This window comes from Hydra vulgaris, chromosome 06, assembly GCF_038396675.1.
Source record: "Hydra vulgaris chromosome 06, alternate assembly HydraT2T_AEP".
NCBI lineage: Eukaryota > Metazoa > Cnidaria > Hydrozoa > Anthoathecata > Hydridae > Hydra > Hydra vulgaris.
In genome coordinates, this window is record NC_088925.1 from 3033700 (window position 1) to 3055000 (window position 21301).

Below are 21301 nucleotides of genomic sequence, written 5' to 3' on the forward strand. Positions count from 1 at the left end.
TTCTCTTTCAACATACTAATGTTGAACCATTTTTTTACTAATCAGGGGTGTTTTATATATATATATATATATATATATATATATATATATATATATATATATATATATATATATATATATATATGTATATATATATATACATATATATATATATATATTTATATATATGTATTCAAATTCATTTTTTTTGTTTTCTGTATTTTTTTTTTTTTTGTGTTAGAGTATTTTTTTTTTTTTAAATTATTCTGTCAAAAGGAATTTCATATGGATACATTACCACGTTATTCAAATAGCTCAGTAGAGCATGTGAGTAAAAGAAACCACATGCAGAAAAAAAGGGCTTTATCTATTTCTCAACAACTTGTAGTTTATCAGGATATTATTACTGGAATGTTTACAAAAAGGTTTGTTTCTGTTTATAAAATGTGTTATTCATAGATAAATAAATAAATATATATCTATATAGATATAAATATATACATACATATATATATATATATATGTATATATATATATATATATATATATATATATATATATATATATATATATATATATATATATATATATATATATATATATATATATATATATATATATATATATATATATGAATATATACACTAATAATTTTAAATGTATTCTACATTTTTGGATCTACAAGTGATTCAGCAATAACTTTCATGTTTATATAAGTCTCTATCATGTAAACTGCATGGCCAATAGGATCAGAAGGAAGACAGTTTTGTTTGTGCAGTAATGCAGCTTTTAAGCTTAGCTTAGATGAGTCTATGAATAATTGCTATTCAGTTGGATCATAGTTCAAAATGAGACAACACATTATTCCAAAGTTATCAATGCAAACAACAAGATTATTTTCTTCTCAAAAAAAGAAAGCAGATTCTGCTGCTGTTTTCTGTAATGTGAAACCTTGGCATCATTTACATCATGTTGGGTTCCTCTGCTTTAGTCTTGAGACTCTGACTTGTGACAAGTAGCAATCATCTTTATGGTTTTTAGGCTCTTTTCATATCATAGGAAAAGCAAAAGCTAAAGATCTTTTTATTTTTCAACCATTCTCAAAGTGTAATTGAAAAAGAGTTAAAGCAAACATGTGGTTCCCATTGATTATTCTGCTCCCCTACCTTCACACCAAAGTAATGCTGGTAAGCAGTCTTCACAAAAGATGTCATGGTTTTTTTCTGTATTGAAAAAGTTATTTCACCAAAAATGCAACAAAAATTGTCTGCTAAGTTTTCATCCTTCTTTGGCATGTTGATTTGTCATATTTTACATTTGTAAATGGAAAAAACAACAATAGATTATTTAAAAACACAAAACAAATAGATCATGCCAGAAACTTTAGCAATTACACATAACTCATATCACAAGTAAAATCGTGTAACACACATAACTCATATCACAAATTTTAAATATGAATAATAAATTATGGATAGTTGAAAACAATATATTTTTTTTTAATAAAAATTTATTCCCTCAAGAGAAAATTTTATATCTTAAAGTAGAGCTATCATGTGATTTTTAATGTCATTTGTGAATTTTGCGGAATTACATAAGAAATGACTAATTTTAGTTCTAAAACAAAATCACTATATCATTCTGGAAAATTAACAACCTTATCAAAACCTTGTCAAAAAAAAACAAAATCACTATATCATTCTGGAAAATAACTGGAGATAATTGTTGTTTTAACAAAAATAAATAATTTTTATTCAGAAGAAAAAAATATTTGATTTTAATGAGTTTACAATGCTTTTTGTCATTTCCAATAATGCATATATTTGTCAAAAAAAAAGAAAAGAAATTATTGATGTAAATTATTGATGTAATTTATTGAAAAGATATTTCTGGATGCAAAGCTTAGCATTTTTTTGAAAAATGAAAAAGAAATCAAATGTAAATTATTGAAAAGATACTGCTGAATGCAAAGCTTGCCAATTTTTAAAAAAATAATGAAAATAAATAATTTATGATTTGTGTTAAATCTTTTTTTGACTGGATATTTAGCCATCTTCAACAGTTTATTCAATTCAAAATAATGTTGTTAGATTGACAGCTAAAGTTTGGTTAAAGTTGTTTATTATCTTAGTTAATTGTTTTAATGATTTTTTTTATAAATTTGTGTTAGTTCATGAGAAAAATTTGTGTGTGTGTATATTTCAAGTTACTTTTTTTTTAAACTTGTTTAGGACTTTTCAAGTTGTTTTTAATATCAAAATTTTTTTAAATTATTAAAATATATAAAAAATATTAAACCCTAAATATATCTATAAAATTTTTATAAACTTTTAGACGTGGAAGTTTAGCAACAGAAGGATCATCACCTTTGCTTCCGAGGCGCTCATCTGAAGCTAACATTGGCCTCAGGACTTCAGATTTTGACTGTATGTTTAAAATTTTTGTTGTTGTTTTTTTCTTTTTATAAATATTAGTTAATTTAACTTGTTATTAAGTTTAATTATTTAATTGGTTTTATCAATTTTTATTTTTTTAATTTAAATTTCGATACTATTTGGTTTGGGTTTTAACTGAATTGATGAGCTCAAGTTTAAATAAAAAAATTTTTGATAAATTTTTTTTGTATTTTTGTCTAGTGTAACAATACTTAATAACTTTATAATGCATTGTTTAATAATGTTTATATTGCTTGTATTTATACTTTTATATTGTTACCAGATGTTTATTGTTAATGTTTAACTACAACATTTTAAATTGTCACCCACTGTTGACATAATTAACTATTAATTACAAATAGTTTAAAAATTTTGTTTATTTTTTCAATTTCATGAGGTTGATGATTTACAATTTTTTATGTTTTTTCAAAATATAATTAAAGTACTAGTGAAAACAAAATGAATTAATAGTAAAAAAAAACAAATGTTAAAGACAATATAGTATCTGTTTACATTTTTTGTTTTCACTTTTTAAAAACATTTGAAATATTTTTTTAATAGAAAGAAATTAAAGGAAAATTCATGAAGCAAAAGACATAAAGTTTATAAAAAATTTTCAAAGAAAAAATTTAACTAAATACTATTGAAGTAATTTATAAAAAATCGAAAAATTTTTTTTTTTTATTAAACATTAATGATATTTCAATGTAGTTAGAAATTATATTATGGTCATTATTTTACTCATTTTTCAAAGTGTTTTGCTTCAAATTTATAAATGGGTTGTGTTTGCTGTGTTCATTGTAAGACTTTTTGCACAATATTTTTGTGTGTGTGTCTATATATATATATATATATATATATATATATATATATATATATATATATATATATATATATATATATATACATATATATATATATATATATATATATATATATATATATATATATATATATATATATATATATATATATATGTATATATATATATATATATATATATATATATGTACATATATATGTATATATAAATATATATATATATGTATGTATATATATATGTATATATTTGTATATATAAATATACATATATGTATTATATTATATATATATATATGTATTATATATATACATATATATATATATATATATATATATATATATATATATATATATATATATATATATAATGAATATTGCTGTTTTAATTATTACAGCTGCACAATTAATACATTTGAACTTAAAATGTTAATAAAAGATGTTTTGAATTTATTTAATTTTTCTAAACTATTGGCAGGGGGTATGAGGTAAATCATGTTATGTATGTAAGAGGTTAATGGTGATTTTTTCTCATTGTTTATACTCGTCATATATTGTAATAATTTACTTATTGCAATCCTCAAAGCAAATTGTCATGGTTACAGATCCACTTATAATACTGTCTAATGCCTCTCAATGGTTTTAGATTTTTTTTTTTTTTTTACAATTCCATCATATTGATATTTTAATTGTTTTGATCTTTTTTTTTTGAAAGTCCATGATGCAATTGTTGTTTCTTTTGCTATTGTTTTAACAGAAGCTTGAATATGAATTTCTTTTTGTTAATATTGCTATTAATCTGTAATCAATAAAAAGACTTTAATATTGGCTTTCCTTAATAAATTGTTGCAACAAAACTTACAATGCATTTTAATTATGTACATGTAATAAAATTTTACTAAATGTAGTTTAATTTACTGTATGAACAGTTTTTTAATTAAAAAGTTTTAAGTTAACTTTAAATGTTTTTTAAAGTATTTGCTATTCAAAAATGCTTTTTAAAAGTAACACACATTTTTTTGTAAGTAATTACTTTTAATAAGTCACATGTTTTTTGACAATAGTTTTTATTAGTGAACTGTATGCTTTTTTTGTTGCACTTCCTGATTTAAATTTTTTTTAAATCATTTACATTTTGTGAACCAAACAAATCAAACATCTTTAAAAAGTCACATATATTTCTATAATTTTGAGTAGATAAATTAATAGTTTTGGTGATGGCGATTTCAGAGATGGGGGATATGGTTTTGAGCTTAATTAAACTAAATCAGTCTTTTACAGGTGAACAACATTTCTACATATTTGTACTAAACAAGGAGGGGGAGGGGGATGGAAACCTAATGCTTTGCACGTTTTATTGCTTGTAGGTTTTTATAATAGTTGTTATTGATATTTTCAAGTTTTTCAAAGTTTAACTTATTAATTATAAATACCATTTTTATATTATAATATATTATATATTTTTTTCTATTTATGGCTATAATGATCATAATCCTATGGTTCCTACGAGAGCTTTTATAATATATTATGGTGTTTTATTTTTTTAACTAATTGAGAATTAAAAAAAAATTGTTTTGTAAAATTTATGAATTAAAAAAATGATGAAACATTATTTTTAACATTATATGAAATTTGTTTAACAAAATTTTTATATTTAAAAGAAAAAGCCACATAATAATTGTGCCCCACACTCTCCTTTATTTATTTGATTTGATTTGGAATTTCGTGAATATATTTTGTAGACTTTATTTTTACAATGCTGGTTTAATCCAGACATATATATCAGCCTTCAGAATTAGCAAAAATGAGGTCGGCAATATTTTTCCTGTTAAAGGTCGGCATCAGGTCAACATAAACAATTTGACACAAAGGTTTAACCATAAACATAGAAACAAGTTGGACAATTTTTTTGCCGACCTCAAACACTTCTAGGTTGGAAGTTAGGTTGGCATTGCCGACCCTTATTCCGAGGGCTGATATATATTATTTTCTGACATTTGCGTCTGACTCAAATTTTTGCATTTATTTTTATGCGGCAATAATTTTACAATGATTATTTGAGTTTTTATTAAAGAGGATTTAAATTTCACAAATAAAAATTGTTAACACTTTGGTTTCTGACATTTTTGTTTGGTATGATTCTGATATTTAATAAGTATTTTTGTTGTTGCTATAAACAACCTTAAGTTGTATTTCTATAAATGAATAAATAAATGATTGAATAAATGAAACATGTTGAGTGTGCTGTTATTTGTAAATTAGTTTTTAAAAAAGAAAGTTTTTATGAAAAAGTTTTTTTGTAACCTTGTACAATGTACTATAATGCAATAATTTTATAAGATTAAAAGCAGATAGCTGAGGCTTGATAGCATTAAAAGGTGTAAGTTGTGATAGTACAAATGTAAATACTAGATAAGCAAAAGGATATAATATATAATTTTATTTCAAATTCAGTATAAGTTTTACATAATTACTGTCAAGTTTATATTAAAGAATATAGACATTTTCAAACAAATATTTTATAAAAAATGTCATGAAGGAAAGCTGAATCAGGCATTTTTGACAAGCACAAATAATATAGTCGGTTATTATATTTTGGATTTTATATTTATTTTGAAAATATTTAATGAAATTGTATTAATTTTTTACAATAAATTTATTATAGCTAGCAGGATTATTTAGTGTTATATGCCTTTTTTTAAAGTTAAATTTTTTGGAATCATATCTGTATTTTCTCTTGCATTAAAATGTAACAGTTTTTAATTCAAAAAATTTCTTCAAACACTGTAATCTCTATAATGTAAATTTTAATCACAAATAAAGTATGGTGCTCTTGTTGTTATTTGTTATAAATCTTATTCCTTTTTAACTATTTGCAACTCCTATACTTTTTAACTATTTGCAAAATTATTTCTTTTTTATTATTTGTGACTAATTTATTATTTGCCTCTTCAAAACGCCAGTAATAATAAACGCAATTCTGAGAAGAGGTTTATTACCACCACTACATAAATTATGATTGCGCATAAGCAATTATACCATAATCTTATACCTCCTATCATTTTATATTATTTTTATTTATATTTATTTTAAATATATATACGTCCTATCATTTTATATTTATTCATTTTAAATGTTGATATATCTATACATATGTAAATTTGTTTTAAGTTACACTTTTGTAATTACTATATTATTATATTTATTTTGTATTACTTTATTTGATTTATGGTTACTTGTGTGTCCTGTTTTGTTTTTGTTATATTTCTATTATATGCGCGGTTTCTAAATTATCATTATTATTTTTTACTACACACTTTGCTATAGTGTCTTTAATTGGTTCTTAACATCTGTTCAGTATATATTTTAAATTTTTTTATCCTTTCTCTCTTCCTAATTTGTTCCTTATTTCACTTGGACTTGACAGCTCGGTCTAATTTGTTCCTTATTTCACTTGGGCTTGATTGACAGCTCGGTCTAGTCCTTTGATGCTTATTCTTACATCTTTTTCAAAATTTCTGAAGGTTTTTTTCATGGCTGATGATTGCCGATAGGCATGAAAATTTAAGTTCCATTAAAATGTGTTTTTTCTAAAATTTAATTATAAAACGCTCTGTTTTTGAAAAAATATATATTTTCTTAAATATTGAGCACTTTACAACAATCAAGAGTTTAGTATTTTTAATACTATATCATACAACAGCAATATATATATATATATATATATATATATATATATATATATATATATATATATATATATATATTACACACACACACACACACACACACGCAGGGGGATTGAAGCCTAAACTTTCTAACAATTACATTGTATGCTATTTTAGTTACATTAAAACTGTTATAATTTGTAATAAATGGTAGAAATCAAAGTTGAAAGTTGTTTTAAAATTTAATGTTTAACTGGTTTTTCAATTTTCTGGCCTTTTAATTTTTATGTTGTTTTTTTGGAAAACGTAATATAATGACTTAATTTATGATAAAACTTTGATCAATTTATGTTTTTTTTTTCTCATGAGAAGTAATTATTTATAGATCATCTGAAATAAAACATGAAAAAACTAATTTTTATGTTGTTTTTTGGTTCTAGCAAGCAAAAAAAGCCTTCTGGGATAAAATACACTTTGGACCAACTGTCTGAATCAGTTGTAATTGCAAAGTGGACCAAAAAAATTAGAGAAACCACTAGAAAGTTTGCAATTCCTTACTCAACTTTGCAAAATAATGTCTTTGGCATCATCAAGAGTAAACCTGGTCCCGAGACCATTTTGACCACCAAAGAAGAACAGAAAATTGAAGACACAATAATTTACCTTGCAAAAACTGAGTTCCCTGTCATAGAGACAAAATTGGTTATGAATGTTGCTGATTATGGAAACATCAAAGGCACATTTCTTAAACATTTCCCTTGAAAAATTGTACTTCAAGGTATTTAGCATAGCATCCAATCATTGGCAAGCTTATTAAATAACATTATTTTTGGGAAAAGCTGGTTCAAAAATCACTGATATTAAGAATTGGTTTAAAGAAATTGAGGATTGTTTGAAACAGGAAAGCATCAATTTCAACAAATTCGATGACCCTGACAGAACTGTAAAATTTGACGAATCAAAATTTACAGTTCTGTCAAGTTGTTCAAAAAAAAATTTAAATCTCTGTGCGCCACTAGGTCAGAAAACATGTACAAGATTGCAAATAATTGCGAAAAAGAGGCGTATGCTGCTTTTTTGCTGCACAGCTTTAGAAAAGAGGGTTCCACCAATAATTAACTACCCTGGATGTTGAAATATGAGAGATATGGCCATGTATACACTATCAGAATGGGTTGCAGGAATCTCTGATGAGGGCTGACAAACCTCTAAAATATTTTATGAATATTTTCCAAACATCCTTGTCAAATGGCTTTACAAAGTGATGTTTAAAGACCTGTCATAACTTTTGTTGATAGCCGTATAAACAACAAGACCGCCAGCTAAATGGTTTAATTCTCATCACTCTCTCCTACCAAGCGCAACCAGAATCTTTTAGTCACTGGATTGTACATGTTTGGACCATTAACAAATTTGGTACAAAGTTTTGGAGAGTTTTAAGAATTTGGAACCACGAACAAGGGTGGGAAAACAAAATTTTGGGTGACTTCTGAAATTGGCTGTTAATAATTTCACAAATTGATCAATTTGTATCAAAAATGGCTTTGAAAAATTTGGGTAATTTTTTTACTCTTGAAATTTTGATGCAATAGATTTGACACTAAAAAACTGACTCGTCGTTCTCTTTAAAATTTTTCAATTGCTGTGAGGATAATTTTAACTCTAGCAACTGCAATTTATTGTAAAATGGGTTCCAAGTAACATTGGGCATGATGTCTGAAGCTTCCAAAACTTGTTTTCTTTCTGGCAATGGGCTGGAAGACGTGTCAAATCTATTGCATCAAAATTCCAAGATTAAAAATATTACCCACATTTTTCAAAGCCATTTTTGATACAAATTGATCATCTTGTGAAATTATCAACGGCTGATTTCAGAAGTCATCCAAAATTTTGTTTTCCCACGCTTGCTTTTGGGTCCAAATGCTTATACGGACCTATCACGGATACAGGCTTTTCAATCTATGAAAGTCTGTAAAAGACAAGTGAGGGACTACTGTATACTCAGCCATTAGAGTTCAAAAAAGTTCATATCAAGAAAGTGTGTGATAATAAATCGACTGGAAAGTCTTGATCCCATGATGGACTGATTGCTTTGGCCAAGACAAATGCTAAATAAAAATTCATGAAAAAGTAAATCTAAACATGTTTTATCTGTTGCAATGACCAATAAGTGGTTAAAATGGTTTCAAAAAAAGGATCAAGAGAAAAAACAGAAGGAAGAAGAAATATCAAAACTTCAAAAAGAATAAAAAGAGGCAAAAAAAATTAAACTTAAAAAAATTCGAAATCAATAAGAAATTTGCTAAAGACTAAATTTTAGCTGTTTAACAGTTTAAAACTGAAATAATGAATAAAATATTAGTCTAATCTTTTTGATCCATAATTAGATCTTAATATTAGTTCTGATAATTGTAGTTGCTACTGTTCATGATCCATAATTGTGTTTTTCATAACATTGTTGCAAAAAAATATTTTTTTACTTCTTTGTGTTAAGAAAATCGTTTTGAAATGTTTATGCACTTAAAGTAAACATTTCTATCTTCAGATATTGTTTTTACAAAATAGGTTATCCTTCTTTAAAAATACATTTAAATTATAATAAAAAGCTGAAGTATTCTATTATTGTGGGGTAATTGTGATAAAGAAAACTTATAATACTACTAGTATTGTAACTTTTCTGATACTACTAGGCTTTCATACTAATACTACTACTAGGGAGATTTTGTGATTACTACTAGGGAGATTTTGTGATTAATATTAGGGAGATTTTGATTACTACTAGGGAGGTTTTGTGATTACTACTTGGGAGATTTTGTGATTACTACTAAGGAGATTTTTTAATTACTACTAGGAAAATTTGCATGAAATTTTGGTTTTGATTTAAAAAAAATTTATAAAGTTAGCAATGCAGTTATACCCTTAGTAATGCAGTTATTGCAGTTATACCTTTAGTAATACAGTTATCTCAGTCCTATTAATCAACACAGTAATAACATTTTTTTTTTTTAATTTTAATTAATAAACGATTTGGTCAACAAGGATTTCAAAATGATTTTGTTTAATAATCATTAGATTATCATTACATCATCAGGTTTCTACTTGTTTTTCAATTTCATTGTTTCCAGTGGTGTATGCAGAATTTTTTGATGTTTCTGTAGTATACAGTGGTGTAAGCAGATTTTTTTTGGATATTTCAAATATGACATTTTGAGACATAGTGCAAACTCTAAGCTTAAGTATGTTCATGCTTATGTCAAATGAGAATGTTTAGCAAAAAATCATGGTAATTAGAAACTGAGAACAAAAGTATCTTAAAAATTTTGCCCCTCTTACTCCTACTGTGAGAGCAATGAGTTAATAGCACATTTTTCTGCATATTTTACTAAGTTTAAATTCATTGACAAGTTTTGACTTTCGTTTAACAATTATTTAGTGTTCAAAAGTTATAAACATGTAAAATTTCCACTCTGCTCAAAATGAGAAAGTTGTAAACAAACAAATTGCCTTCACTATCTTCACTATATCCAGAATCTGCCTTCACTACACTACTGATTGTTTTCTTCTCCTAAAAGACTTATTCTGTCTTTTTGAGTTAAACTCTTTTAAACCTTAATTTTTTGCTGATTATTAAGTTCAAAAAAAGCTTTATTTATTTGTGCACAAAATGAAACTAACTAAAATAATATTTATTTGTGCACAAGGTGAAACTAAAATATTTATAGTATTTTGAAATGCAGAATTTTAAATAAAAAGAATTAAGGCTTCATACTCTATCCGCAAAAGAAAAAAGAATTCAAGTCAAGAATAGTTATGGGTTGTTAACAAAACAACAACATTCTCATGAAATTACAATAAAATGTGTTTGCTGACATGAAATTTATATATATGCCTGTTTTGCTTTTATTACTTGAGACTTAAAAAAAAATAATTTTTTTTTGTTATGTAGGGCTCTTTTCTCTTAAACTCTTTGATAGACTCTTTGGAGCCATCCAAAATATAGAAAAATAGCCTTTTACTGGTGTTAACAAAAGAATCCACCTTCTACTAATGTTACCTTTTTATTTATTAAAAAGCCAATTTTTTTTCTTTCTTGTGTTTGGTTTTAAAACAGTTTATCATATAAGAATTTTGTGATTCTAAAAAATTATTGAAAGAACTTATAGTTTATCTATAATTTATTAGAGACAAAATCTTTGATAAATTATACATTAATTATCCTAAATTATATATAAGTTGAACTATTTCTTTTACATTAAGTTGCTGCAGAGAAAGTTGATTTGTTTTTTTAATTATTTTTTAGGTTATGGTATATTTTTAAATAATTCTTTCTATTATGTTTTGTAACATAAACATTATCAAATTGGCATTAACATTCTACTGTTTTTTAAAGTGTCATTAAATAAGAACTTTTAAAGGATTTTTTTAATATTACTCTTTTTTTTATATTTATAGAATTTTTTTTTTTAATATTTTTATTATCATTTTTTAATTTTATTTTTTTTGTAAACTTTTTTCAAAAAGTATATTAAATTTTTTGTTAAATAGTATTGGCATGTTATTATTATTATTACAATTATTATTATCATTGTTATTATTATTATTGCTATTTTTATTATTATTACTATTATTGTTATAATTATTAAATATGCAGAAAAAAATTAAAAACAATTAAATTTTATTAGTTTTACTTTGTTATTTTATAACAGATACCAGACTTATTTGTTTAAAAAAAAATTTTATACAAAATAAAAAAACAGTTTTATATTTTAAAAACAAATAAAATTTTAAATAATTTTTTGGGATAGTAATTATTTTATAAGGTCAAAATAATCTTTGACCTTATAAAATGATTTGATCTTCTTGAATTATCTCTGAACATTTAATATGATTACAAAAATAAAATTTCTATAACTCTAATAAAAATTTTATTTCATTTTAACTATTCATAAAAAACAATTTTTTTTTTAAGTTCAGTTCAGTTGTAAATATTTGTAAAAGGTTTTATCTCCAGTTTCTTATTGTTATCTTAAGTTCATCTTGAAATTTACTGTTTTTAACTGAATTTGTTTTTTAAAGAAACAACAAAATTCCATTTTTTAAGAAAGTTAAGAAAGTCTTAAATTTAAGATAGATGTTTTAGAGAGTTAAATTAAGATAGATGTCTTAGAGAGTTATTGGTTTATTGGTTTTATTTGTTTTAAATTTTGATTCTTTAAAATCATCAAAAAGCAAAAAGTTTTTTTAAAAAGATGTTTTTGATAATTGATTTTGTTTTCTTAGTTTTTTTTGTTTTTTTCTGCAATTCTTGAAAGTTTAGTCAGAACATTAAAAATATGTTACGTGACAGAATAGTATACATTACAAATTAGACATGACAAAAAGAAAATTAAATGCTTTCTTTCATTTCTTCTTAGTTATTTACATTTTATTGAAGGTTTTTTCAAACTAAAAACTGTTTAAATCAGATAAAAAAAATTATTTTCAATAAAAAGTTTAAAAATCATTTAATTGAACTCTTTTAAAATTATATGTGTATGGGTGTGATCATGTGTATATATATATATATATATATATATATATATATATATATATATATATATATATATATATATATATATATATATATATATATATATATATATATATATATATATATATATAAATGAGAAGAAAAAACAAACAGTAATAATCGTTATAAAAGTTTTTAAACTATTTTTCAAACATATCTAGTAAATAAACAAAATAAATTTCTGCTTAAATAATATTTTATAATAGGTATTTGATTTAATGGAGTTTTTAAACTATTTATTACTTGCTGACTTTATAACAATAAAAAATGTTTGGTATTTGCAAAACCATAAATACAAAAACAAAAAAAAGCAAAATCAAATTTCTGCATATTTTTATTAATTTACTTATTATAGACAAATAGTTTATGTCCATAAACTTTAACACACCGCTACATATATATGTATATATATATATATATATATACACTCCTAGTCTGTGCTTACGGGACATATTTTTTTGTTCCCGTTTTGTTTTTGTTTTTTACCTTTTTCTATACTATTTTTATCATAAATATAATTATGTTTTAGTTTTTATCAAATTTTTATTTTTATTTATACATATTAAAATTTTTTTTTTATTATAAAAGTATGTTTTTTATATTTATTTTTGTTATTTTTATTTATTTATTGTATATTATATTTCATTTTTATTTTCATCTATTTACAAAAATGATTAATTACAGTAATACAATCATGTTTAAACCTTGCCGTAACCCTTACCCTAAGCCTAACCCAAACCAAACCCTCAGTCGATGTAGCAGCACTCCGCTGCGAGTCAGGCTTTTTGATAGTTGGTGTATGCACTTTTCGTTCACTATAAATGTTGCTTACAGAGACATTTTTTTTTACAAAAAAATGATGCTTACAGGGACAAAAGTTTATGGGTACCCTAAAATGTCCCCGATAATTCTAAGGTCCCTGTTAGTGTTTGTTTTTTTGTAAAACCTGTCCCCATAAGTGATAATATATATATATATATATATATATATATATATATATATATATATATATATATATATATATAAATATAGACACACAATGAAAAAATTATACACATAACAACTTTAAAAATGTTTTACAACAGATTTACTGAAAAATGCTTGAATAGAATCTTGACTCTGAAAAAAATGCTGTTCCAAACAGTTTTTTCATCTATAAATTTTATATCTAAAAGTTGTCTATGAACACTTGTTTGCTTTTATTTTTTAAAGGTTAAAAATAAAATTAAATCAAATATTAAAATAAAAATGTTGACAGCTGATTGTTTAATGTTGTTTTCTCTTTTGGAAAAAATTTTCTCTCTCAAAAATTTTTAACTAATAGAACGAATCATGTTTTTAAATGAAAAACTTCAAAGGCGTGATTCATTACTTCAGGTTGTGTCAGATTTTTCTCACAATTTCTTTTTAAAAACTGGGCATGCAAACAAGGAAATTGGTAATAGTTCTATGCACCACCTTGCTTTAGGTATGTTAAGGGTTTTGTAAGTATTTTTAAATATTATACTTGTTATCAACCACATTATCAACCACATTATCTTCCTCATTATCTACCTCATCATCTACCTCATCATCTATCTCATATTCTACCTCATCATCTACCTCATCATCTACCTCATCATCTACCTCATCATCTACCTCATTATCTACCTCATTATCTACCTCATCATCTACCTCATTATCTACCTCATCATCTACCTCATCATCTACCTCATCATCTACCTCATTATCTATCTCATTATCTGCCTCATCATCTACCTCATCATCTACCTCATTAACCTCATTATCAACTTTGTTATCAACCTCTTTATCTACCTCATTTCAACTTTAATATCAACCTCAATATCAACAATATTTTACAGTTTCTTAATTGGTCAAATTGCATTTTAATACAATGAGAAGCGTAAAGTGGACCAGTCACACAAAATACAAATAAGTAAGGCGAAATAAATACGAATAAGTAAGGTGAAAAGCATGAGGATTGAGTAAGGTGTAAATAAATTATTAAAATGCAATTAAGTGAATTATCTCATAAGATCAAGTTATTACAATAAATGAAAGTCAAAATATTTAAATTCAGAAAAATATCTCTCATTTTTATATTCAAGTTGTTGTTGCTGTTGTTGTGATTTTTATATTCAAGCTGTTATAGTCAAGCTGTTGTTGCTGAATTCACATCCTGTCATTGTGCCTTTGTCATTGTCATGTGTTGAGATGTCCCTTTTTTTTTTGAAGATGCTTCTGCAATTTTTTTTATTCATTGTAAAATGTTTTAAAATGTTTATGTTTGTCAAATGTTTTAAAATGTTTATGCAACTCTGTTACTGTAAAATATTTTATTTGTTTTTTATTTTATTTTTTTGTTTGTTTGTTTGAGATGTTTTTATGTTTCTTTTTTTTTTAATTATTTTCCTTTTTATTTAATATTATTTATTTTCTTTAGGTATGATGGAATTGAAGAAACAATCTTCTGCACCAACTAAGGCACAACTAAAGAGCACAGTTTTCCAAAATGATTTTTCATCATCTGATAAATTTAACTTCAATACATTAGAAGATTCTTCAAATTTAAAACGTAAAAAAAACAGTTCACACTCAAGTGAAACATCCTGTGAATCTTTGGCAACTTATGAAAACACTGATAGTGACTCTTTTACTGAAAACTCTCTACACAATTTAGCTTTAAATCAATCTGATATTAATTTAAATATGACTCTTGATTCCAAATCAAAAGGATCTCCTAATTCTATTTATAGTTTTTCAAAGGACTCCATATTTGATTCAAGCTTAGATTCCTCTTACTTAAATAAAACATTTGAAAATGGAGACATTCTTAATCCTCGCTCTCCTTTCTTAGTTGATGCAAACTTATCTAGAACTCAAAAAATTTGTCATGAAATGCTTATAACTGAGAAATCTTATGTAAATGATTTGAGAGAAGTTATTGAAGTAAGATATTTTTTTTTTGAGAAAAATTATTGATGTTAGGTTTTTTTTATGAGGGAGAAGTTATTGATGTAAGGTTGTTGTTTTTTTTGAGACAAGTTATTGATGTAAGTTTATTGATGTAAATTTTTTCTTTCTTTTTAAAGATTATGTGGTTAATTTTTTTTTTTTACAGGGCTATATATATCACTTGAAACAACAAACTGACTTGAATATTGAAGAATTATTTGGAAACTTGGAAGCAATTTATGAATTTAATAAGTAAGTCTGTTTTTAAAAGTCCTATTATATACATACACATCAATGTTTCATTTTTCTAAAAGCATGCACATCAATGCTTTTTTTTTTAGTTTTTTTTCTATTATATACATACACATCAATGTTTCATTTTTCTAAAAGCATGCACATCAATGCTTTTTTTTTTAGTTTTTTTAACTCATTTTTAGTGAAAGTAAAAGCTTATGTTGCTTTATTTTTTTATAGGTTTTTTTGTTTGTTTACATCTTTTAAAACAAAAAAGTTAGTTTTTCTTGGTATGCATTTATTCTTTTGTTTCAATCAAAAAAATTTAGTCCAAACGTTTTTTTTTTTTACCATTCTCTATAATACACAACATGTCTCGGAGATTACATTCAAGACAACATTCTTGGAGATTTTAAGATGTCTGAAAGCAACTTTTGTTTTTTAAAGTTGAAGTATGACACTTAACATTTATGAAAATGTTTGTGTGACAAATTATATAACTTAAAATATTTTTTTCATTTAGTTCATGTTAAAATATTAATGTTCCAATAAGTGTTCTAGATAAACATTAAGTGTCTTTAATGTTACAATAAATGTTCTGGATGAACATTTGGTTTTCTTAATGTTACAATAAGTGTTCTAGATGATCATTAAGTGTTCTTAATATTACAATAAGTGTTCCTAATGTTAATAATAATAAGTGTTCTGGATGAGCATTGAGTGTTCTTAATGTTATAATAAACATTTTAGATAAACATTAGGTGTTCTTAATGAGCAAAAAAATTTTAATGTGTAGAATTAACTCAAAAACTTAATCTAAAAGACCAGAAAAGTTTTTGGTTGCTGATTTTTCTAAGTTTTTGATTATGATTTTTCGTATAAACCGTCTTATATAATTTTCTTAAAAAAATATTTTTCAGCTTGTTTCATAGAGAAAAGTTTAAGTTAAGAAGAAATGTGATGAAAGTAATAAATGTTTAGGGGAAAAACAAGATTGAAATTCGGTACATATGAAGATACAATTAAAAAAAAGAAGATTCAGAAGTTTTAAAATAACACTAATAATAAAAGTCTAATATATTTATTTTTCAATATTATTTTTATACAGAATATTTATTTAGGGAAGTGTTGTCTCTTATGGAAGAATGTGAAATTGAAGACAATGAAATTGATGTTGTGCAACTTGCAAATATTTTTTGTGATAAGGTAATTTATTAGATAAAAATGTTGAAACCTATGTAAACAAAATAAAAATTGCTTCAATAAAAAAAATCAACAAAATTTATTAAACTTGTTAAAAGTCAGTTATACAGCCGTTATATGTTGTGTATATTGGCTAGAAAATTCTTTAAGTGCATTCTTATGCAGCCATTATATGTTGTGTATAATAATGATGATGTTGTGTATAATAATGATGATGGTGGTGGTGGTGGTGGTGGTGGTGGTGGTGGTGGTGGTGGTGGTGGTGGTCAGAAAATTGTTCAGAAAATTGTTCAGAAAATTCTTATGCAGCCATTACGAAAGTTTTTCAGAAAATTCTTCTGCAGCCATTATGAAAATTATTTAGAAAATTCTTATGCATTTTTAACACTACTTTGTTAGTAATTTTTTCACAAAACGTTTGAATACTACTTAAGTTGTTTTAATCTTGAATTTAGAATTTAATTTTAGGTTTTTAAACAATTCAAAGTTTAATATAAAATAAAAATATATTTTAAAAGTCAAACATACAGTTGCATGTCAAAAAAGAGATTGAAGTTAATATTTAAAGGGAAGTTTTTAACATTATTAATAGGAAATTAAAATTTAAAACTATTAAACTAAATAAAAATGATAGTATTTTTTTTGTTTGTTTTTACTTCACCTTCCCTAGTGGCCACTCTTCATTACAGCTGATCCAAAGGGCCACTACAGTTCAGGAGGCTACTCATTAAACAATCCACTATCAACCCTTTGATTCTGAAACACAAGAACATAAATGCTGCACGGAAGAACAAATTGATTGTGTTACTCCCAAGAACATGGTGTGGATCAAACTTGAAACTTTTTGTTTACAAAATAAGTATTCTACCACTACTATTGCACTGGTATACCTATTTAGTTGTTAAGTCAACTTAGTTTCTCCGCGCAGCGGCCTTGCTCGGCAAGGTTCGTGTTTCGGAGTTAAAGAGTTGAGAGAGGGTTGCACCACGAATAATGACTAAAAAAAAAAAAAAAAAAAGTATTAAAAAAAAAATATTAAAAAAATGAGTATCCTCCTCGACTGTAGTGGCCCGCCTCGGGCCTTGGGGAGGTGAATAATCTAAAAAAAAAAAAAAAAAAAAAGTTGCATATTTCGTACCTAGAATATGTGAGTAATGCCACTAATATAATGTAGGTATGGTTTAACCAATGTGTCAAAGTTATATGATAAAATTTTTCAGTTTACTAATGCATAAAACAGTTTAAAGTCAGATGTGGAGTCTGGTTTTGGAATCAAAACAAAAATAATTAAAAAGAAAAAAATACCAAAAACAAAAAAATTTTTTTTGCTTTTATGTTGTTTTTTATTTAGCTTTATATAATAAGTTTGTTTTTTATTAACTACTATAAAATAATTTTCTTAAGGCAGAGGGGTTCAATCACCATTACACAAGCTACTGCACAAATTTTCCAGAGTAATGTTTTTATTACATTAAAAATATTTTTTTATTTGGTTTTTACAATTAGTCAATAAATGATTTAAATGTACAATTTTTCAAGTGTTTTTTTTCATTATTTTTTATTATAGAATTTCATCACTGTTTACTGTTATAATGCATGACCCCAGAATTTCAGCATTTTTTTCAGTAAGTTTTTTACTGTTTTTTTATTTATGTGGAAATTTGTCTAATTTATTTAAACCAAAGGACCTTACCTTCATTAAACTGCTGTTCATGACAGCTTCATGCTTCACTAAACTACTAAATTCTCGTAAAACTTTGTAAAACTTTCATAAAACTACTATGATTGTGTCAGTTTCATGAAACTACTATGATTGTGTTAGCTTCATGAAACTACTATGATTGTGTCAGCTTCATGAAACTACTATGATTGCAGCAGCTTCATGAAACTACTATTATTGTGGCAGCTTCACGAAACTGCTATGATTGTGTCAGCTTCATGAAGCTACTATGATTGTGGCAGCTTCATGAAATTACTCTGATTGTGTCAGCTTCATGAAACTGCTATGATTGTGTCAGCTTCATGAAACTGCTATAATTGTGGCGGCTTTATGAAACTGCTGTAATCATGACATCTTTATGAAACTTTAATGAAACTATCAAGATTAAATTCAAAAGGATAATTAAAGTTATGACCATAACTGTCTACCAAATGCGCTTACAATGTCTACCAAATGCACTTATGATGTCTACCAATAAAATAACTTGTTTCTTCGGAATGTCAGGAATGTCAGGATCATTAAATTTAAGAGATAAGTTAGAGTAAAGTATTTTTAGTTTTGAATAGTTTTACCTTATATTTAGTAAAGGTAATAAGACCAGATATTTTTATTTTTTGTAGAGGTAATAAGACCAGTTATTTTTAGTCGAGGTAATAAGATTTTTATTATGAACAGGTATAGATAGAGAGAGATTTTTAAGAGAGGTAATAAGATCAGAAATGTTAGAAAGATGACTTGTTTTTTCATGAGATTTTCCATAAATCATAACTTCTGAGATAAATTATGATATTAATCTGAGCATAATGGAGCTCAGCATTTGACAATTATGGCTAGTGCTTGCACTGCCATGGTTACCCAACTGATTGGTTACCCAAGGTTTTGATTGGTTACACAAATTTTCAATTGGTTATACAAATATTTGATTGGGTACACAAATTTTTGATTGGCTACCCAAATTCTTGATTGGTTACATAAATTTTTGATTGGTTATACAAGTCTTTAGATTGTTTACACAAGTCTTTGATTGTTTACAAAAATTTTTGATTCAAGGAAAGCCACTAGATCTAAATTGTTAATATTTGTTTTATTTTTAATTAATATTTTAAATATTTGACTATGCAAAAAAAATTTATATTTTTTTGTATATGATTGTGCAAAAAAAAATTTTTTTTTTGTTAATTTTTTTTTTTTTTATATTTAGTAAATTAATTCCAGCTCAATTCATGATTGTCTTGCCATTTTAGATATCATTTATTTAAAAAAAAAAAGATATTTTTCCAACCCTTTTCCAACCCAGCAACCATCTACTACTTCCACCATCTTTAATTTAGACTATTGAATTAATATTTTTTTTTTCAAAATTTATTGAAATTAAAAATTTTGATGTAGATGAGACAGCAAGTTATTGGTCATGCATTATCATTAGAAAGTTATTTACTAAAACCAGTTCAACGAATACTAAAGTATCATCTCCTGTTTAGGGTTAGTATTTACCAATATAGTTTGCTTGTTTTAAAAAAAAAGTTTGGATTACAATTTTACAATGTGTTTTTTCAAAACATATTCAGGATATTTTGAAAAGTTTTGATGGAGATGAGGACAGTTATAATATAATAAGTGTGAGTAATCTTGTTTTTTATTTATAATTAAATGATTTTTAAAAGTTTTTAATATCAAGTGTTTTTTTAGTCTGCTTCACAGAAGATGAGTGATGTAGCAGAGTATATCAATGAAATGAAACGTTTACATGAGAATGCTCAGAAAGTTCAAGAAATTTTAAACAAAATAGTTGATTTGAATGTAAATGTTTTTGAATTTTCTTTTTTTTTTTTAATGTAGCTATTATATCAAACACTATTTTATAGATATCAACAAGTGACACTTGTTATATCTAAAAATAAAATCTATGTCTTATATAAATATGAGCATAAATAGTTTAAAAATCAAATGTATGTAGAAAATTTAAATAAAGTTTAACTTTTAGCAACTTAAATATTCTAAGATAAAACATTTAACAACAGCAGCTTAACTTATATTAGGTACATATATATATATATATATATATATATATATTGGATTTGTTCAAACAGTTGATCCTTATTACGAACACCTTCACGATTAATTCTGCGGTTGACGATCTCCCACAGGTTCTCGATAGGGTTGAGATCCGGAGATTGAGGCAGCCAATCCATCATCGATAGGTGGTTGTCTTGAAACCACTGCTTGACTACTTTTGCAGTGTGTTTCGGATTGTTGTCTTGCTGAAAAACCCATTTTATTGGCATATTCCATTCAGCATGAGGTAACATAACATCTTTCAGGATATTTTTATACATGAAACGGTCCATTATTCCATCGTTTCAATGTATTGGACCTAGACCGTTAGCAGAAAAACACCCCCAGACCATTACATTGCCTCACCATGCTTCACGGTCTTATGGCAGTAACTTAAATTAAGGCATTTTCCGGCCGGTCGACATACACTGCAAATGCTATCGCTCCCAATGATGTTGAACTTCGATTCATCACTGAACAGGACAGTTTGCCATTTCTGCACATCCCAGTCAATATGAGATGTTGCAAACAGGAGTCTTTTCTTCTGGTTTTTTAGTGAAATCAGCGGTTTCTTTGCAGGGCGTTGAGAAAAAAAACTGGTTTCAACAGCACGTCGTCTGATTGTTCGGTCCGATACAGGCAGCTCTAATTGCTTTTGTATCTC

General features: G+C 25.3%; 1 protein-coding gene across 7 annotated transcripts in view; it reads left to right on the forward strand.

Annotated features, from left to right (window-relative positions):
- LOC100207358 (uncharacterized) overlaps positions 1–21301 on the forward strand; it is a 48553-nt gene that overhangs the window by 5146 nt on the left and 22106 nt on the right. Inside the window, exons 2-11 of one of the 7 annotated variants that reach the window (XM_065798987.1) lie at positions 256–404; positions 2314–2405; positions 14914–15419; positions 15592–15677; positions 16781–16865; positions 18267–18316; positions 18430–18487; positions 19972–20064; positions 20151–20201; positions 20272–20382. In XM_065798987.1, coding sequence (XP_065655059.1) covers positions 265–404; positions 2314–2405; positions 14914–15419; positions 15592–15677; positions 16781–16865; positions 18267–18316; positions 18430–18487; positions 19972–20064; positions 20151–20201; positions 20272–20382 — 1272 coding nt within the window. In that variant the 5' untranslated portion in view covers positions 256–264. Of the gene's footprint in view, positions 1–227; positions 405–1990; positions 2088–2313; positions 2406–4054; positions 4255–4351; positions 4515–13684; positions 13939–14913; positions 15420–15591; positions 15678–16780; positions 16866–18266; positions 18317–18429; positions 18488–19971; positions 20065–20150; positions 20202–20271; positions 20383–21301 lie in introns of those variants that run through there. The other 6 variants (XM_065798988.1, XM_065798993.1, XM_065798991.1 and 3 more) reach the window with 6 other exon arrangements.